At 39.5% G+C, this 18,389-nt stretch overlaps 2 protein-coding genes across 4 annotated transcripts in view; one reads left to right on the top strand and one right to left on the bottom strand.

Moving 5' to 3' along the window:
* LOC124721553 (GATOR complex protein NPRL2) overlaps nucleotides 1-12,774 on the top strand; it is a 169,039-nt gene extending 156,265 nt beyond the window's left edge. For all 3 annotated transcript variants that reach the window (XM_047246585.1, XM_047246587.1, XM_047246586.1), the window contains one exon: nucleotides 12,136-12,774. The gene's annotated coding sequence lies outside the window, so the exon portion shown is untranslated. The remainder of the gene's footprint in view (nucleotides 1-12,135) is intronic.
* A 1,839-nt stretch (nucleotides 12,775-14,613) lies between these two features.
* LOC124722323 (nicolin-1-like) overlaps nucleotides 14,614-18,389 on the bottom strand; it is a 145,677-nt gene continuing 141,901 nt past the window's right edge. The window contains exons 5-6 of the mRNA XM_047247501.1: nucleotides 17,930-18,052; nucleotides 14,614-14,706 (exon numbers count right to left, since the gene is read on the bottom strand). Coding sequence (XP_047103457.1) covers nucleotides 14,614-14,706; nucleotides 17,930-18,052 — 216 coding nt within the window. The remainder of the gene's footprint in view (nucleotides 14,707-17,929; nucleotides 18,053-18,389) is intronic.

The raw sequence follows: 18,389 nt of genomic DNA, 5'->3' as shown, positions 1-18,389 counted from the left end.
CAGGTGTTTGTATGTGCGTACATGCCTGTACTGCAGATAAGAAACAGACGTCATTAGTGACAGTGAATGTTCTGTGCATAAACCACGATTGTGACAATACCATGCGGAAAACAGTTATCATGTGATGAAAAAGCAAAAATCAGTATGTATGAGGAAATGGGACACTCTAAATCATCAAATTGCCAAGATAATGAACTGTTGAAGTACAGTGATTGATAATTTCATTAGATTGGGTGCACAGTGTGGGCAGAATGGAAAATAAGGGCAAAGTAGAAAATTATCTAAAGCATAGAAAGGGTTACTTTTGTGCAAGTCAAGGACCACAAACTGTTATTCTTCTTAACTTGTTATTGATTTACAGTTTCCAGTAACTGCCAGATGTGCACAACAAATTTTGTCTCTTGATAGACATCTTGCATTCAAGAAAGAACTGCGGAAACCCACATTAACACCCAAACATAAACAGGCTAGATTGGAGTTTGCTGAAAAACATATGTCATGGACTTGGAATAAAGTGATCTTCAGTGATGAGAAGTAATTTAATTTAAATGGGCAGGATTGATTTCAGTACTATTGGCATGATCTGAGAACAGAGCAGCAGATATGAATAGGGAGAAATTGTGGTAATGGAACTGTTATGATTTGGGCAGCCTTCTGCGCTAAAGGTAAATCCTGCATTGTGTGGCTGAACACTAGAATGAACTCTGCGTACACTGAGATGCTAGAAACAGAATTGATTAGAATGTATGAGGACCTAGGGGATGAAAGTCTAATGTTTCAACAAGATAATGCATCTGTGTTTGGCTCTGCTAGAACCAAAAAGTGGTTTGAAGATAAAGATGTTGATTTCTTGCCATGTCCAGCATGTAGCCTGAATTTGAACTCCATGGAAAACCTTTATGGAATACTTTCAAGGCAAGGAAGGTAATTTGAGACCATATGTGAGCTGAAAAGAGTTATAAGAGAAAACTGAATGACAATTTCACTGCAATTACAAACCCTAACAGAATCAATGCTGGAGACAATGTTTGAGGTAATTAGGAAGAACGGAAGTTGGACAAAATACTGACAATGCAATAATGCAACAGGTCAGTGAGTACCTTTGCAACAATTTCAGTTCAGGAAATGCAAATGCCTTATTTTGTTACTGATGTTACGAAAGAAACTTTATAATTCCACCGTTATAGTTTATGTTTTATACAGGGTGTTACAAAAGGTACGGCCAAACTTTCAGGAAACATTCCTCACACACAAATAAAGAAAAGATGTTACGAGGACATGTGTCCGGAAACGCTTAATTTCCATGTTAGAGCTCATTTTAGTTTCGTCAGTATGTACTGTACTTCCTCGATTCACTGACAGTTGGCCCAATTGAAGGAAGGTAATGTTGACTTCGGTGCTTGTGTTGACATGCGACTCATTGCTCTACAGTACTAGCATCAACCACATCAGTATATAGCATCAACAGGTTAGTGTTCATCACGAACGTGGTTTTGCAGTCAGTCCAATGTTTACAAATGCGGAGTTGGCAGATGCCCATTTGATGTATGGATTAGTACGGGGCAATAGCCGTGGCGTGGTACGTTTGTATCAAGACATATTTCCAGAACGAAGGTGTCCCGACAGGAAGACTTTCGAAGCAATTGATCGGCGTGTTAGGGAGCACGGAACATTCCAGCCTATGACTCGCAACTGGGGAAGACCTAGAAGGACGAGGACACCTGCAATGGACGAAGCAGTTCTTCGTGCAGTTGACAATAACCTTAATGTCAGCGTCAGAGAAGTTGCTGCTGTACAAAGTAACGTTGACCACGTCACTGTATAGTGTGTGCTACGGGAGAACCAGTTGTTTCCGTACCATATACAGTGTGTGCAGGCACTGTCAGCAGCTGATTGGCCTCCATGGGTACACTTCTGAGAATGGTTCATCCAACAATGTGTCAATCCTCTTTTCAGTGCAAATGTTCTCTTTACGGATGAGGCTTCATTCCAACGTGATCAAATTGTAAATTTTCACAATCAACATGTGTGGGCTGACGAGAATCCGCACGCAATTGTGCAATCACGTTATCAACACAGATTTTCTGTGAACGTTTGGGCAGGCATTGTTGGTGATGTCTTGATTGGTCCCCATGTTCTTCCACCTACGCTCAATGGAGCACGTTATCATGATTTCATACGGGATACTCTACCTGTGCTGCTAGAACATGTGCCTATCATGATTTCATACGGGATACTCTACCTGTGCTGCTAGAACATGTGCCTTTACAAGTACGACACAACATGTGGTTCATGTATGATGGAGCTCCTGCACATTTCAGTATAAGTGTTCGTACGCTTCTCAACAACGGATTTGGTGACCGATGGATTGGTAGAGGCGGACCAATTCCATGGCCTCCATGCTCTCCTGACCTCAACCCTCTTGACTTTCATTTATGGGGGCATTTGAAAACTCTTGTCTGCGCAACCCCGGTACCAAATGTAGAGACTCTTCGTGCTCGTATTGTGGACGGCTGTTATACAATACGCCATTGTCCAAGGCGGCATCAGCACATCAGGGATTCCATGCAACGGTGGGTTGATGCATGTATCCTCGCTAGTGGAGGACATTTTGAAAATTTCCTGTAACAAAGTGTTTGAAGTCACGCTGGTACGTTCTGTTGCTGTGTGTTTCCATTCGATGATTAATGTGATTTGAAGAGAAGTAATAAAATGAGCTCTAACATGGAAAGTAAGCGTTTCCGGACACATGTCCACATAACATATTTTCTTTCTTTGTGTGTGAGGAATGTTTCCTGAAAGTTTGGCCGTATCTTTTTGTAATGCCCTGTATATATCTACTACTTCCATAGTAAATTCGATACATGTATGCTTCAGACATTGTACTATTACTTTAGTGGTACCTTACCTTTATATCCACTACTGTATGTTATGTGCATAAGACAGTGATACCCTTTCATAACACAGGAATGCATTTTTCATGTTCATTATAGATCTAGCTGATCCAAACATTATCTAAAGGAATGGTTTGTAGAACAGTCCATGGATTTTTATAATTTTGAGAGGCTCCCAGATTTAGTGTACGTCAGTATTACTGAACACTTTTGAATTATAAGGGAGCTTGGATACATTTTCCATATTCAGATCAACATTACTGACATCATTTACCTAAGGCTGTTCATCAACTAAGACTCATTACAACACTAAGATGTTAGATCAGTGTTGAATTTGGTAACAGAATGTATACACATAGATCAAACTGTTAAATGTTGATTAAAATAACACTGATGTCAAGGATAAATTAAACTCCAACTCAAATTTCCCAATTTCCAAAATGCATGTTCCTCGATGCGGCATTGACATTCTACACCTTGTTACATCAATACTCCTCCACTTTCACTGAGTGGTGAGAACATTTAAATATCCAGTAAGCCTTGCTGTTTTTATTAAATTGGTTCATACAGCATCTGGATTGTCACAACCCAATCTGTCTATGTTACATAAAACAACAGCTTTTATCTTTCTCTGTACATTGATGAAACCACTGCAGTTTGTTTGTACCTACCGCACCTGTTACATAATCTCCATACTGCTATAGATTTCCTTCATGGTAGATGGCTAACATGATAATCTTCTGCAAAGCTGTAAGGCAAACACGTCTGAGATTATTTGACATTTAAAAAATTATTTATTAGCTTGAGTGATTATTAATTAACAGTAAAATACATATTTCACATGAATTACATCGTAAAATTAGTTGATAAACTATCCTAGAGCAGAACAATTGATATTCTTGTGTTGCACAGAACACGTTACTTTTAGAGAATTTCCATACATATTTATGATCCAGAATGAGATTTTCACTCTGCAGTGGAGTATGCGCTGATATGAAACTTCCTGGAAGATTAAAACTGTGTGCGGACGGAGACTCGAACTCGTCTCGGTCCGGCACACAGTTTTAATCTGCCAGGAAGTTTCGTATTTATGAGTGTCCCATTTTATAGAGTTTAGCTTTATACATTTCTGCACAATGTTTTTCACTTCACAGGTGTGCCCATATTAAGCACAATTTGAGTTTTGCTCCAGGAATCATTTAAATTATGAGTGAGAGCTGCAAACAAAGTCTACATTATTGTCCGGTATCACTTTCTTGCAAGATATCCTCTTAAAAGTCTGCCATGTCTGACACAATTGAAAGTTCATACCCACAGTATTTGAACCCCTCTGACATCAAAGTAAGGAACATTCCACCATCATCACACTTCTTAGAATGGACAATAGGAAATTGAAGATGATGATAAGGATGTGAGATATTTCAAGGTTTTTTTTTAATTGCATCTCACACCTTTCTTTGTTCAACACATCAGATAAATTCAGTCCAATTACATGAAACAGCTATTTCCATGTTGAATAGTTAATGTAATTACAATTTGGATGTTTTCAGCATGGGTAGCATAATTATCAGACCAAATAATTAAAACCTTAGGTTTGTGCCTAAGATGATTTTCACACAATTCCAGCCCTGTGATGTTTCATTATCACTTCATCCATCAATTGTTTTATTCCAAATCATGCAGAAGCTATTGCGTGATTGCTGCATAGTGTATTGTTATGTAACATGACCAGAATTTACTTAAATAAATTCTCTGGGCATTAGTGAGGCATTGTGTTGGAAGGTACGTCTATGAGTCTGTAGAGATTCTCTTCTTTGTGTAGTGTGATCTTTAGTCTTCCTTGTCAAGTTTCTTCTGTCAGTACATCAGTGCAGCTGTTTCTTGGCTGCAGTGCCTCTTTATCTTCTTCAGATGTTATCACAGGTCTCCCCAGTTGGACTCTTCATTACAAATCCTCCTGTAAAGACATTCCTTTATGTTTTCTTCTTTATCTACAGGAATAATATTCAGTTCACACTTAAGTGCCTAGCAGAGGGTTCATCGAATCACCTTCTAGCTATTTCCCAATTGCTCCACTCTCACATAGCTCATGGGAATAACAAACGCTTAAATATTTTCATGTGAGCTCTTATTTCTCTTATTTTATTCTGATGCTCATTTCTCCATATGTAGGTGGACACCAACAAAATATTTTCACATTCAGATGAGAAAGTTTGTCATTGAAATTTCATGAGGAGAGCCTTCTGCAACAAAAAATGCCAATGTTCTAATGATACCCATCCCAATTTGCTTATCAAATTGGTAGCACTCTTTCCTGTATTTCATGACAGCATAAAACAAGCTGCCCTTTTTTCAACTTTTTCGATGTCCTCTGACAGTCCTATGTGATGCAGATTGTGCAGCAGTACTTCAGAGGAGGACAGATGAGCATAGTGTAGACCTGTTGCACCTTTGAAGTGTCTTGCCAGTAAAATACAATCTTTGGTTCACCTTCCCCAAAGCATTTCCTATGTGATTGTTCCAATTTAAGTTGTTTGTAACTGCATTCCATAAGTATTTAGTTGCCTTGACAGCCTTTAGATTTGTGTGATTTATCATGTAACTGAAATTTAACTAATTTTTTTCAATATTCACGTGGATTATCTCAAACTTTTCATTATTTAGAGTCACTTGCTACTTTTCGCACTATACAGATACCTTGTCTAAATAATTTTGCAATTGATTTTGATCTACTGATGACATTAGTAGATGGCAAATGACAGTGTCATCTGCAAATAACTTAGAGATGGATGGTTGCTCAGATTGTCAAGACCTATAACACCTCCATAGGGATTGCCAGGTATCACTGCTGTTTTAGTTGATGACTTTCCTTCAGTTACTGTGAACTTTCAGACAGGAAATCACTTATCCAGTCATACAACTGAGATGATGCTCCATAGGTATGCAGTTTGATTAGAACCCGTTTGTCAAGAAAAAAGCAAGCCTTCTGGTAATCTAAAAATATGGAATCAATTTGAGATCCTCTGTAGATAGCACTCATTACTTCTTGTGAATAAAGAGCTAGTCTTGTTTCACAAGGAAGATATTTTCGGAATCCGAACTGTGTGTCAATAGATCATTTTCTTCAAGATAATTCATAATGTTCAAACACTGTATATCTCCCAAAATCCTACTGCACATCTGTCAGTGGTACAGGTCTGAAATTCAGTGGACTACTTCTATCTCCTCTCTTGAGTATTGGTGTAATGTGTGCAACTTTCCATGGCTCTTTCGTCAAGAAGTTGTATATGATTCTTAGAAATTCGGCTATTTCATTGGCATACTCAGAGAGGAACCTGATTGGTATATAATCTGGATCAAAAAACTTACCATTATTGAGTGACTCAAGTTACTTTGCTACACTGAGGGCATCTATTTCTAAATTACTCATGTTGACAGCTATTCTTGATTCAAATTTTGGAATATTTACTTTGCTTTCTTTGGTGAAGGAATTTCTGAAAACTGTGTTCAGAAACTCCGCTTCAGTGGCACTTTTCATCGGTAGCAATAGCATTGCTGTCCTGCAGTTAAGGTATTGACTGTGTCTTGCTATGGATATACTTTACATTTGACCAGAAGGTGATTTTTTTCCTTGTGTGAGTTCATGCATGGTGTACATGAGGCCCTGAGCTATGCAGCCCTTTCTTCCTTCCCGGGCTGCATTTCCTTCTCTGTGCCCCTTCCTCTTTCTTCTCACTCCTTCTCCTTCCTTTCTTCTATCAGTGTCCTTGTTTACGTCTGCCCAGCTATCCTCCTTGTTTCTGGTATTCCCTGGCATTTGTTCTTCTTTGTTTGTCTTCTTCACCTTTCCTTTTTGGTGGTTTTGGTCCCCCTTTGAGGTTTGCTGTCCCCTTCTAAATTTTCTCTCTGTAGAATGAACCAACTGGGGAAGAACACCATACTTCATATTTTTGGCATGCAACCTTTCCACCTCTTCCATCTTTCCTTTGATGCTGCTTTCCTTTAATGCTATATAGCCAGCAGGGTAGCCAGACCATGTGAAGGAGTCATTACATACCCTTTTGATTGAGCCCCCTGACAACACTTCTGATACCTGAGCTGTTGCCTCCTTGCGTATGCCTAGGAGTAGTTGCTTATCATTCTGGAGCATCAGAACTCGTGCCAACAGCCACTGTGCCAGACGACCCCTGCTGTGGCTGGTTGGCACCCATGAGGAGAGCTTCTGATAGTGGGTGGTGTCAGAACAAATGCTTTGCATATGAAATGTATTAAGCTTAAAAAAACAGCTGGTCTTCTACAGCCATCTCTTTAGTTGGCAATCTTTTAATGTTGCTTTTTAAGACCCTGCGACCTTCCTTTCCCTGGCTACACCCTGGGAGAAAGGCCAGGCTCACCGACTTGGGGTAAAACCCTTTTCCCGAAATCTGGTGTCCACCAGGACTGTCTTCATTGCCACCAAGCCATTATTTTTTGTGGAAACTATCGAAGATAAGTTTAGCGAAGTGGACAATCTGAGTAATATGCGGCCAGGATCACTGTTGATCAAAACTTCATCTGCCACCCATTGTGCAGCTCTTCATGCCTGTGACACTCTTTTCGACATCCCTGTGTCCACCACTCCTCGCCAGACTTTGAATATGGTTCAGGGAGTCATTTTTCATAGAGACTTCATCCTTCAAACTAATGAGGAACTCATTCATATTGTTTGGCATGTTCAGAAAGGCTGTAAGGACAATCATATCAACATCAGTGCCTTTACTCTGACATTTGAGATGGTTACTATTCCAGAGAAGATCGAGGCAACGGTTTATCAGTGTAATGTGAAGCCATACATCCTGCCACCACTGAGGTGTTTTTGGTGTTTGTGTTTCAGGCACATCTTCTCGCTGTACGACGGACCTCTGTGTTCTCGTCCCTGAGGGGACCACCCTCACAATCTGAGTCTGACCTTTTTGGATGTTACCTGTTGTTGTTGGTGATGGATGGTGACCTGGTGGCACGACCGGCTTTGGTCCATTTACCTCCCATTTGGCTCCTGTTCTGGGCTTATTCAGTGGAACTATAGTAACCACCACCTTCCGGAGTTGCAGGCCTTTATTTCCTTTTACTCTGAAGCTTGTGTCTTTCTCCAGCAATCTCATTTTACTGATGCTCACTCTCTGACCCTTCATGGATTCCATGGCTTCTGTCAGAACTGGATAGGCCCTTTGAGGTCTTCCTTTTGTGCTCGCACATTGGTCCATATGGAAGTTTTTAGTACATGGATCTCCCTTTGTACCACATTGGAAGCAGTTTCCTTTCAGGTACACTTATGCTCTGTCATCGCAGTTCACAATCTCTGTCCCCCCTCTTGATGGGCCCAATTCGCCACTGACCAGTCTCATGATGGAGTACGGCCATTGCCATTGCCTATCTCCATCCTGCCTTGCAACATCTTAACGAGCACTCCTTCTCTGCCAGTCTTATTACCTTTAAATGTCTTCATACCAAAGCCCATTACTTAATCAAACAGAGCAAGCAGGTGTGTTAGGAAAGTTTTGTCTCTTCTATAGGTTCTTCCGTTGCTTTATCATGGGTGTGGGCTACAATCCATACCCTCCAAGGTTGCAAATTGCAGTTGTCCATCCAGGGCCTTGACCATCCCGGTTGCTTTTGTAATGATCCATTGATTCTTGCGGAACACCTTGCAACACATTTTGTGTCGACATTGGCGTCACCCTCCTATACAGCCACCTTCCTTCACTGAAAACATTGGGGTGAAGCCACCTACCCCCTGCTCTCCTTTATCTCTCTGGGGGTAGATTTGTGGCTTTATGTCAAATGCCTTTTTGTTCAGTTGTGGGCTAATTTTTTTTCTGCCTGCTGTAGAGTGAGTTATACTATTTTCACTCTTGGATTGCTCATCTTCCCAATATTTTGAATGTTCCTAAGTCTTTGATGCTTTTAATTCAAAGGAACGTATAAGAAATAAATGGCACTGTAAACTTGGTACAGACACTCTTAAATAATTGTTATGCTCATCATTTGTGGGAGATCTGGAAGCAGTCATTTGTATGTGGAATTAAAACAGGGTATATCAGATGTACGTCTGGTGGAGGAAGGTACACATATGGTGCCCATTTGTGCAAGGACAGATCAACTTTCACCCTCTTACCTCTAGATAAGGATGAGAGATGCACCGTTTTAAGGCTACCTAAATTGGCAATGGTGTGGGGTATGATTGCCACAGGACAATCTATACACTACAAATAAGGTTTGAAATTGAAATTGCAGAAAATGAACTTTCACCTATTTTGCTGCTGTTATTGGTTCTCGTAAATAAGTTAAAAGATATTAGACAAAGGTGACTAACTTATTTTTATTTCTGGCAAGTCACAAATTGAATAAATAAAAATGACTTCCTGTTGTTAAAAAACTATACACTTACTGCACCATATTCTAGAATACGAGGTGCGGCTAGAAAAAAACCGGACTGATGCTGGAAAAAACATTTATTTACAATTATTTACAATTTCATGTTATCTCCTTCAATGTACTCTCCTCCTCGGTCTCTACACCGCTCCATACGAATTTTCCACTGTTCATAGCAATGCTGCAGATCATTTTCGGTAAGTCCATACATTACTTCCGTCGCTTTTTCTTTTACTGCTTCAACAGTCTCAAATCTAGTTCCTTTCAAAGCTGACTTGACTTTAGGGAAAAGAAAAAAGTCACAGGGGGCCAAATCAGGTGAGTAGGGTGGATGATCTAAGATGGGAATGTTGTGTTTTGCCAAAAACGTCTTCACTGACAACGCACTGTGAGCTGGGGCAGTGTCTTGGTGAAGGATCCATGACTTTTTTCTCCACAAATCGTTCCGTTTTCTCCTTACTCGCTCATGTAGGGTAGCCAGGACGCTAATGTAGTAATGCTGATTCACTGTTTGTCCCTCTGGTACCCAATCAATGTGCACAATCCCTTTGATGTCAAAAAAAAAAAACAATCATCATTGCCTTGAATTTCGATTTTGACATTCGTGCTTTTTTTGTCGTGGAGAACCAGAAGTTTTCCAATGCATCGATTGGCGTTTAGTTTCGGGATCGTAAGTAAAAAACCATGATTCATCGCAAGTAATAATATTTTGTAAGAAGGTGGGATCACTTTCAATGTTTTCCAGGATGTCAGAACAAATCATTCTTCGGCGTTCCTTCTGTTCAATTGTGAGACACTTTGGAACCATTTTTGAACACACTTTGTTCATGTTGAAACTTTCATGAAGAATCTGCCTAACACTTTCCTTGTCAACTCCTGTTAACTCAGACACTGCTCTGATTGTTAAACGGCGATCTTGTCGAACAAGTTTACCGATTTTTTCAATGTTTGCATCAGTTTTTGCTGACAATGGTCTGCCAGTGCGAGTGTCATCACTGATGTCTTCGCGGCCATCTTTAAATCGTTTAAACCACTCAAACACTTGTGTTCGCGATAAACAATCATCGCCGTACACTTTTTGTAACATTACAAACGTTTCACTTGCAGATTTTCCTAGTTTGAAACAAAATTTGATGTTAACACGCTGTTCTTTCTGTACACTCAACATTTTCCGACGCACAGACAAAACGTCAACTACTTAAAACAGACGCCACGGGCAGACTGAGTGCAGGAGGCAGATGAAACTCGAGCAGTAGGCGGAGCGAGAGTCAGGTGACAGGCCACGCGACTTTCAGCCTTATTGCATTCGTTTTATTGTTTCACCAGTACTAGTCCGGTTTTTTTCTAGCCACACCTCGTACCATTAAAAAATGATCCGTTGAGCTCCATGTTTGTGGTCTAAAGAACAGGGTGTAAATAACAGATATGAATCATAGAAGTTTGTAAATACCACACATTATGATTACAATAGAATTTCCTTCCCACTCCCCTCACACATTTGTAGTGATGGACACTTTGCTATGCCACAGCAATGTTTATACAAAATGGTTCAAATGGCTCTAAGCACTATGGGACTCAACACCTGAGGTCATCAGTCCCCTAGGCTTAGAACTACTTAAACCTAACTAACCAAAGGATATCACACACGAACTACTTAAACCTAACTAACCAAAGGATATCACACACATCGATGCCCGAGGCAGGATTCGAACCTGTGACCGTAGCAGCAGCGCGGTTTCTGACTGAAGCACCTAGAATCGCTTGGCCACAGTGGCCAGCTAATGTTTATATAGCAAGGAAACCTTGGCCATATTATTTTCTGCTCATGAAAAGACTATATCAGTTAATGACAGTCAGACATAAATCCTTTGACAGATTTATTTCCCATTTTAAAAAGTGAAGATTGACAAGTTAGCAAATCTTCCATTATTTCATATTCAGTGTCAGAACTCCATTTGGGCTCCATGAAGCATCAAATAAATGTAAAGTTGTGCCTTATGATTACTACTTTACTATTTCTCACTGTATCTAGTTCTTACCAGAGCAAAACAAATGATAAACAGAAAGCAGTTATTCATAAGAGTGAGGCAGCTACACAGAGATTTCCAAACTACAGTTGCCAGTTTGTTTTCTTGTGAAATTTGCAGCACTGAGACAAACATTATCGTGTTAAAAAAAAATAACCTTATTTCCTCAGGATAGTTATTCTTTGTTCTGTGACTGATTTCCCAGTGTTTGTTTTTATATCTTTGTTTATGTTTATATATGTTAGCCTATGTCATTTTTTGGGTCTGTAAAATATTTTTTCCACTTCATTGCCCTACTTGTAATCGTGCACTTACCTCTATATACATTACGCAAGTGATGAAAGATAATGGCTGCCAGACTCTTCATTAGTGTTGATTACATCCCTGCATACTGTTGATACAGTATGCCACTGTCAGCGATTCCTTTCCATTTATTGTTATTGCCTGTATTGTCTCCTGTTTTGTTCAAATCACAGTACTTTGATATCAGAATGTAATCTATAGAGGGTTAAGTCTCCAATATTGAACAAATTTACTTGCTGTCTAATGTGGCATCAGAATCAACTCTTGGTTATTGCTTTGTTTAATCATTGTAAAACAGACTAGTACCAAATTTGCGTCATGCAAGTAGAATGTCTTTTGCATTTCAGTAGTAAGTTTTATATTGGTTCTTTCTTCTGATTTAGCTTATTTCACTGTCAGTATAACTGTGTTTTCCTGTTGTGCTTTAAGCCTGATTTTCTAAATAACAGTTTGTGTTGTCATTCTGTTATATTGTATGGATACTGTTATTTCTTTTTCAGGTTCTCATTTTTTTGCACATTAAATGGAGGAAATAATATTTATAATGATCTGTCTGAAGACTATCGTACATGTACATACACTTTTGCACTTCATACGAAAGAAGTTGCTTAAAAATCACTACAGTACAATTTTTAATGCCAAAATTAATTCAGTATTGTAGTATTTCCAAATGATCTAGAGTTTATGAAAATGTTATGTAAGATTATACCATTTTTGTGTTTCGCAATGAACAATCTATGTTTTGTGATAAGACTGTATAAAATAAGAAGACTGCATATTGTATGTCTACGTGATTGTAAGGCTGACAAGTAGTTATTTTGTTGTAGATTCATTATATTAGCAAAACTGTCTCAGTAATTGTTTAATACATAAAAGCACAACGAACTGCTTTAGAATGAGTCATCGAAAGAGTCCAAGTAATTAAGCTGTAATTTTGTCATATTTATTTTACCATGATGAGATTCTTCTTCATAAGCACTCAAGGCACTCGAATTAATTTCTTTTGTCATCCTTGGATGTGTAACTTACGAAATTCATCATGTTGTTTTTTCTGTGTTTTTGTTTTCTTTTTTTTTCTATGAGATATGATATTTTGTGTACATAAAGAGAATATATCACTACTTACTAAATAGAGGAACATTGTGAGACAACAGTCTCTCTCTCTCTCTCTCTCTCTCTCTCTCTCTCTCTCTCTCTCTCTCTCTCTCTCTCTCTCCTCCCCCCCCTCCCTCCCTCCCTCCCCCCCTCCCTCCCTCCCTCCCTCCCCCCCTCCCTCCCTCCCTCCCCCCCCCCTCTCTCTCTCTCCCTCCCTCTCCCCCCCTCTCCTCCCCCTCTCAGCCCCCTCCCCCCGTGCGTGTGTGTGTGTGTGTGTGTGTGTGTGTGTGTGTGTGTGTGTGTGTGAGAGAGAGAGAGAGAGAGAGAGAGAGAGAGAGAGAGAGTCTCCATTGTTTGGTAAAGAGTGATCTACCCTCATATGTGTATTTTATTCCATCCTGCAGTTTCTGTAAAATTGTGTTCTATATACAGTTATTACATAAATAGTGTGAAATTATATCTTGTTTATGGTATGTTTTATTTTCTTAAAGTTTTTATCAAACTGATTGTTATTTTTCACCCTGTTGGCTTCTTTTATTTTTGATTGTGTTAAAATGTTTTTCTCTTCATTCTCCTTTCATCTTTTACTAAATAATTAACTTTGTTATACATTGTTGACAATTTAGTGATCATGTGCAATAAGCAATACTTTCACATTTTGATCAGGTATTGTAACTTATTATTTGATACCAATTTATATATTATAATAAATGATGTGATATAATTTTATATAAGCTTATAAGATTCAAATAAATCCACGAAGGCATAAAAACTTTGGCTACCATCAGTGATTTAATATAATAATCTTTATTTTTCCATAAATGTAATAGAACAATAAATATGCGAAACAGAAAATTAAAGATACAGGTGGATTGTTATGAAGCATCGAAATTGAGTCATAAAACATCTGACTGCTCAGTGTCATTTGCTGGTCAAACTTCACTTTCTTATCTCTAGTGTTGAACTTTGTTACAGATGGGGAAGATTGAAAAACTCATATGCTCTGTTCACCTGTGAAATTAACATGGAATCATGTGTTAACTTGGTCACTATAGTTTTAGATATAACATTTTTACAGTTTGTCACATTGTCCTCAGAGATTCACAAGACTTATACGAAGATGAATGTGTTAGTTACTTACACATTTTATAAATTGTATTAAGTATAACTGATAGCATGCAGGAACACACAAGTTGTACAAGAATTATACATCTGGAAATCAGACTTCGTCAGGATATTGCAGATTTTTACAAAAGTTAATGGAGGAAATAGCACACCAAAATACTGTTGCTTCGAATAGGAGGGATGGACGTGTCGAAGCTAGATTTTATCACTCAAACACATCAAAGTTTTGATGTACTGGTATCAGGAAAAGTACTGAAAACAAAACAAAAAAGTAATTCCTAATATCTTTTCTTTTAACTATACAGAAAGTTGATACCAGGGTCTCAGTTACAAAATATTGTCACACATATCACTACAACATCAATGTAAGGATTGGGGTACCAGTTGTTGGGCTCATTCTAAAAATCTTGGCATTTCAGCAATAATTGAACTGCTGACGAAAATTTGGATGAATGATGTCATGTACTGCTGAATGAGCATCAAACATGGTTCATTTTACTTCAGCAGAAGAAATCACTAAAATTCAAACAAGGTGACTGATATGGTCACTGACAGATCCTTAAAGTACAGTCCACTGATTTCAAAGTCCATATGTAAGACAGTGTTTCTCAATATTATCAAAATATGCTTGTTTTCCATCTAATAGATACCACTTGTAGGAAAATGCAGTGATACTGTCCTTTGTGCCCATTGTGGAGAATATAAGGCACAAACAATTAATTGTGAACAATGTTGGCTGAACTACTTACAGTGAATTGTCAATTAGGAACAGCAGATATCATAGGGTGTGTATTTTCTATTGCCCAAACATGCAGAATGTTCATGTTGAAGATGTATGAAGTAAGCTTCTTCTGGTAACAAGATATAGGCTACATTAACACACAGTATCACAGTTTGTCGCAGAAGTGTGTACAAACCACAAGCAATCCCATTGTGACCTGAAGGTAAAATAGGATAAATAATTTATGTGTACCACTTTTGAAAAAGAACTGTGAGAAACTATGAAATGCGTTATTGCTGATAGTTGATACACTATTGCTCAAAAGTATCCGGACACCCCAAAAAACATACATTTTTCATGTTAGGTGCATTGTGCTGCCAACTACTGCCAGGTACCCCATATCAGCGACCTCAGTAGTCATCACACAACATGAAAGAGCAGAATGGGGTCCTCAGCGGAACTCAGGGACTTCTAACTTGGTCAGGTGATTGGGTTTCACTTGTGTCAACGTCTGTACGTGAGATTTCCACACTCCTAAACACTCCTAGGTCAACCGTTTCCAATGTGATAGTGAAGTGGAAACGTGAAGGGACACATACAGCACAAAAGCGTTGAGGCTGACCTCGTTTGTTAACTGACGAAGACCGCCGACAGTTGAAGAGGGTCATAATGTGTAATAGGCAGACATCTATCCAGACCATCACACAGCAATTCCAAACTGCATCAGGATCCACTGTAAATACTACGACACTTAGGCGGGAGGTGATAAAACTTGGATTTCATGGTCGAGCGGCTGCTCATAAGCCACACATCACGCCGGTAAATGCCAAACAACACCTCGCTTGGTGTAAGGAGCGTAAAAATTGGACGATTGAACAGTGGATAAACGTTGTGTGGAATGACGAATCACGGTACATAATTTGACAATCCGATGACATGGTGTGGGTATGGCAAATGCCCGGTGAACATCATCTGCCCGTGTGTATAGTGCCGAGAGTAAAATTCGGAGGCGGTGGTGTTATGTTGTGGTCGTGTTTTTCATGGGTTGAGCTTGCACCCCTTGTTGTTTTGTGTGGCACTATTGCAGCACAGGCCTACACTGATGTTTTAAGCACCTTCTTGCTTCCCACTGTTGAAGAGCAATTAGAGGACGGCAGTTGCATCTTTCAACACGATCGAGCACCTTTTCATAATGCATGGCCTGTGGCAGAGTGGTTGCATGACAATAACGTCCCTGTAATGGACTGGCCTGCACAGAGTCCTGATCTGAATCCTATAGAACACCTTTGAGATGTTTTGGAATGCAAACTTCGTGCCAGGAGTCACCGACCTACATTGATACCTTTCCTCAGTGCAGCACTCCGTGAAGAATGGTCTGACATTCCCCAAGAAACCTTCCAGCACCTGATTGAACGTGGAAGCTGTCTGCAAGGCTAAGGGTGGGTCAACACCATATTGAATTGCAGCATAACTGATGGAGATTGCCATGAACTTGTAAGTCATTTTCAGCCAGGTGTCCAGATACTTTTGATCACATAGTGTTTTTGGGCTTAGGGCCATCATCAGAAGCAAATTCTTTGCCTAACATTTCACCTTCCAGTGCTGGGGACACCATCAGACACTTTAACAACTCAAAAATCTCTTACAGTTCTTGGTGGATGAGCTCAATCATTTAAGAATGGTCTTCAGGAAAAACTACTGCTCTGTGAAAGAGATAAATAGGGCACTACATCCTAAAAGGTCTAGAACTTCTAATGAAAAAGAACCAACTAAATGGAAAGTTTTCCTTACATTTGTAAAAACTGGCACAAATCACATCAGAAAACTGCTCAGAAATCCTGGTATTACACTGTGTTTAAACCAACAAGAAAGGTATGTGAATATTTGAACACTGCAATGGTCTTACACCAGCCGCTTACAACAGCAGAGGTATATAAAATCCAATGTGTTTGCAGTCAAGTGACAAAGAAACAACAAAAAGAAGCATTAACACTCACATTAAAGAAAGTGAGCAAGTGTGGCCTGGGCGAGATGCGTAAATGAGCCATAGCAGATCATGTACTAGGACCAGGAAACCAAGCGAGGTGGCGCAGTGGTTAGCACACTTGGCTCACATTTGGGAGGATGATGGTTCAAACCTACATCCGGCCATCTTCATTTTGCTTTTCCATGATTTCCCTAAATCCATTCAGGCAAATTCCGCAACTGTTCCTTCAAGGGCATGGCCGACTTACTTCGCCATCCTTCCTTGATCCTATGGGACCGTCGACCTAGCTGTTTGGTACCCTCCCCCCAAATCAACCAACCAGCCAATCAGGAAACCACCAAACTTGTTTCTTTGACACTGTGGTTTTAGCAAGATCTAATAATTACTGCTCAAGGATGTACAGAGAGGCCACAGAAATTCAAAAGCACACAAACAATTTCAACAGAAATGAAGGAGGATTGAAATTAGACAAGTTTTGGGCTGTACAGTGCTAAAACACTGGACTCGCATTCGGGAGGACGACGGTTCAATCTCGCATCCGGCCATCCTGATTTAGGTTTTCCGTGATTTTCCTAAATCACTCCAGTCAAATGCCGCGATGGTTCATTTGAAAGGGCACGGCCGGCTTCCTTCTCTGTCCTTCCCTAATCCGATGAGACCGATAACCTCACTGGTCTCTTCCCTCAAACAACCCAAACCAACATTGCTAAATACAACAAACAGTGCCAACTCTTCCCCACTACAAACTCCATAGCAATGCTGGCACAACTCCACAAGCTTAGGCATTGGTCTAATGATGTCATAAACTGACAGTTGCATCGAGAAAGATAAACTGTTTGGCCTGCTGAGCTTTTTGCAGTCTGTAACAGCTTTCTGAGTCATTAAAAGCCTGTGGTGATGTGTCCAGCATTGGAAGACAAAACATTAGACAGAGAATTATGCCTTGAACTATGACCTTATGCTGGTAAATCAGATATCAGCCATAATCATTTGAAACTTGATTGACAATTTACTACTATCAGTTGGGTCTCTCAGCAATTTTTACATTTCTGTTGACAACCACATAATCTAAAAGTACATCACCTATTTTAGCACTCACAAAGTTCGCCAGGTTCATGGTGATATTGTTGCAACATCAGTAACTAACGCAAACAATCATGAACAGTAGGTCTAATCTGAACAAGGTTACCCAGTAGTTAAGGCCTGGCATTTTCAAGAAATGGAGGTTCAAATACCGATTCTACAATTCGGATTTAAGTTTCCTATGGTTTCCTTAAGTCACTAATAGTCTCTCTCTCTCTCTCTCTCTCTCTCTCTCTCTCTCTCTCTCTCTCTATCTCAAAATGAAATTATCATTTGAATTTACCTGCACATCTTTAAATTGAGCTGGTCCTTCACGTTGCTCTTTCGCCTCTCGCTGATCGTTGCATGCAAGCCACTTAAGTGATTCTACCGTCTGGCACTGAATCACTGTTGTAAGAGACACTTCCTGTAAAATGTTAGCAGGTGTAATCAGTATTTACATATGTTGATAAGACAATTAGACATACATGAATTAAAAAGTTACAGCATGAAGTAAGTCACCTAAATGACTGAAACTTGTTTCATATTTTCCAGGCAGTCAAGTATCCTAGTTATTCAAGATTGTTAGTGATCCATGCATTTGATAACATCTAGGTGGTCCCTCACCTGTATACTGTACTTGCCAGACTGTATTTTAGTACTGGAATCTGTTGCTTCTATGGTGTCTCCTTCTGGTAACCAGTTTGCAAACAATGGGAACATTTACTGTCCAAGAGAGGTTCAAATTAAAAGGCTCCAAAAGG

This window comes from Schistocerca piceifrons, chromosome X (genome assembly GCF_021461385.2).
Source record: "Schistocerca piceifrons isolate TAMUIC-IGC-003096 chromosome X, iqSchPice1.1, whole genome shotgun sequence".
Lineage (NCBI taxonomy): Eukaryota > Metazoa > Arthropoda > Insecta > Orthoptera > Acrididae > Schistocerca > Schistocerca piceifrons.
The sequence above is the reverse complement of the archived record's forward strand: the minus strand, read 5'-3'. Positions and strand labels throughout refer to the sequence as shown.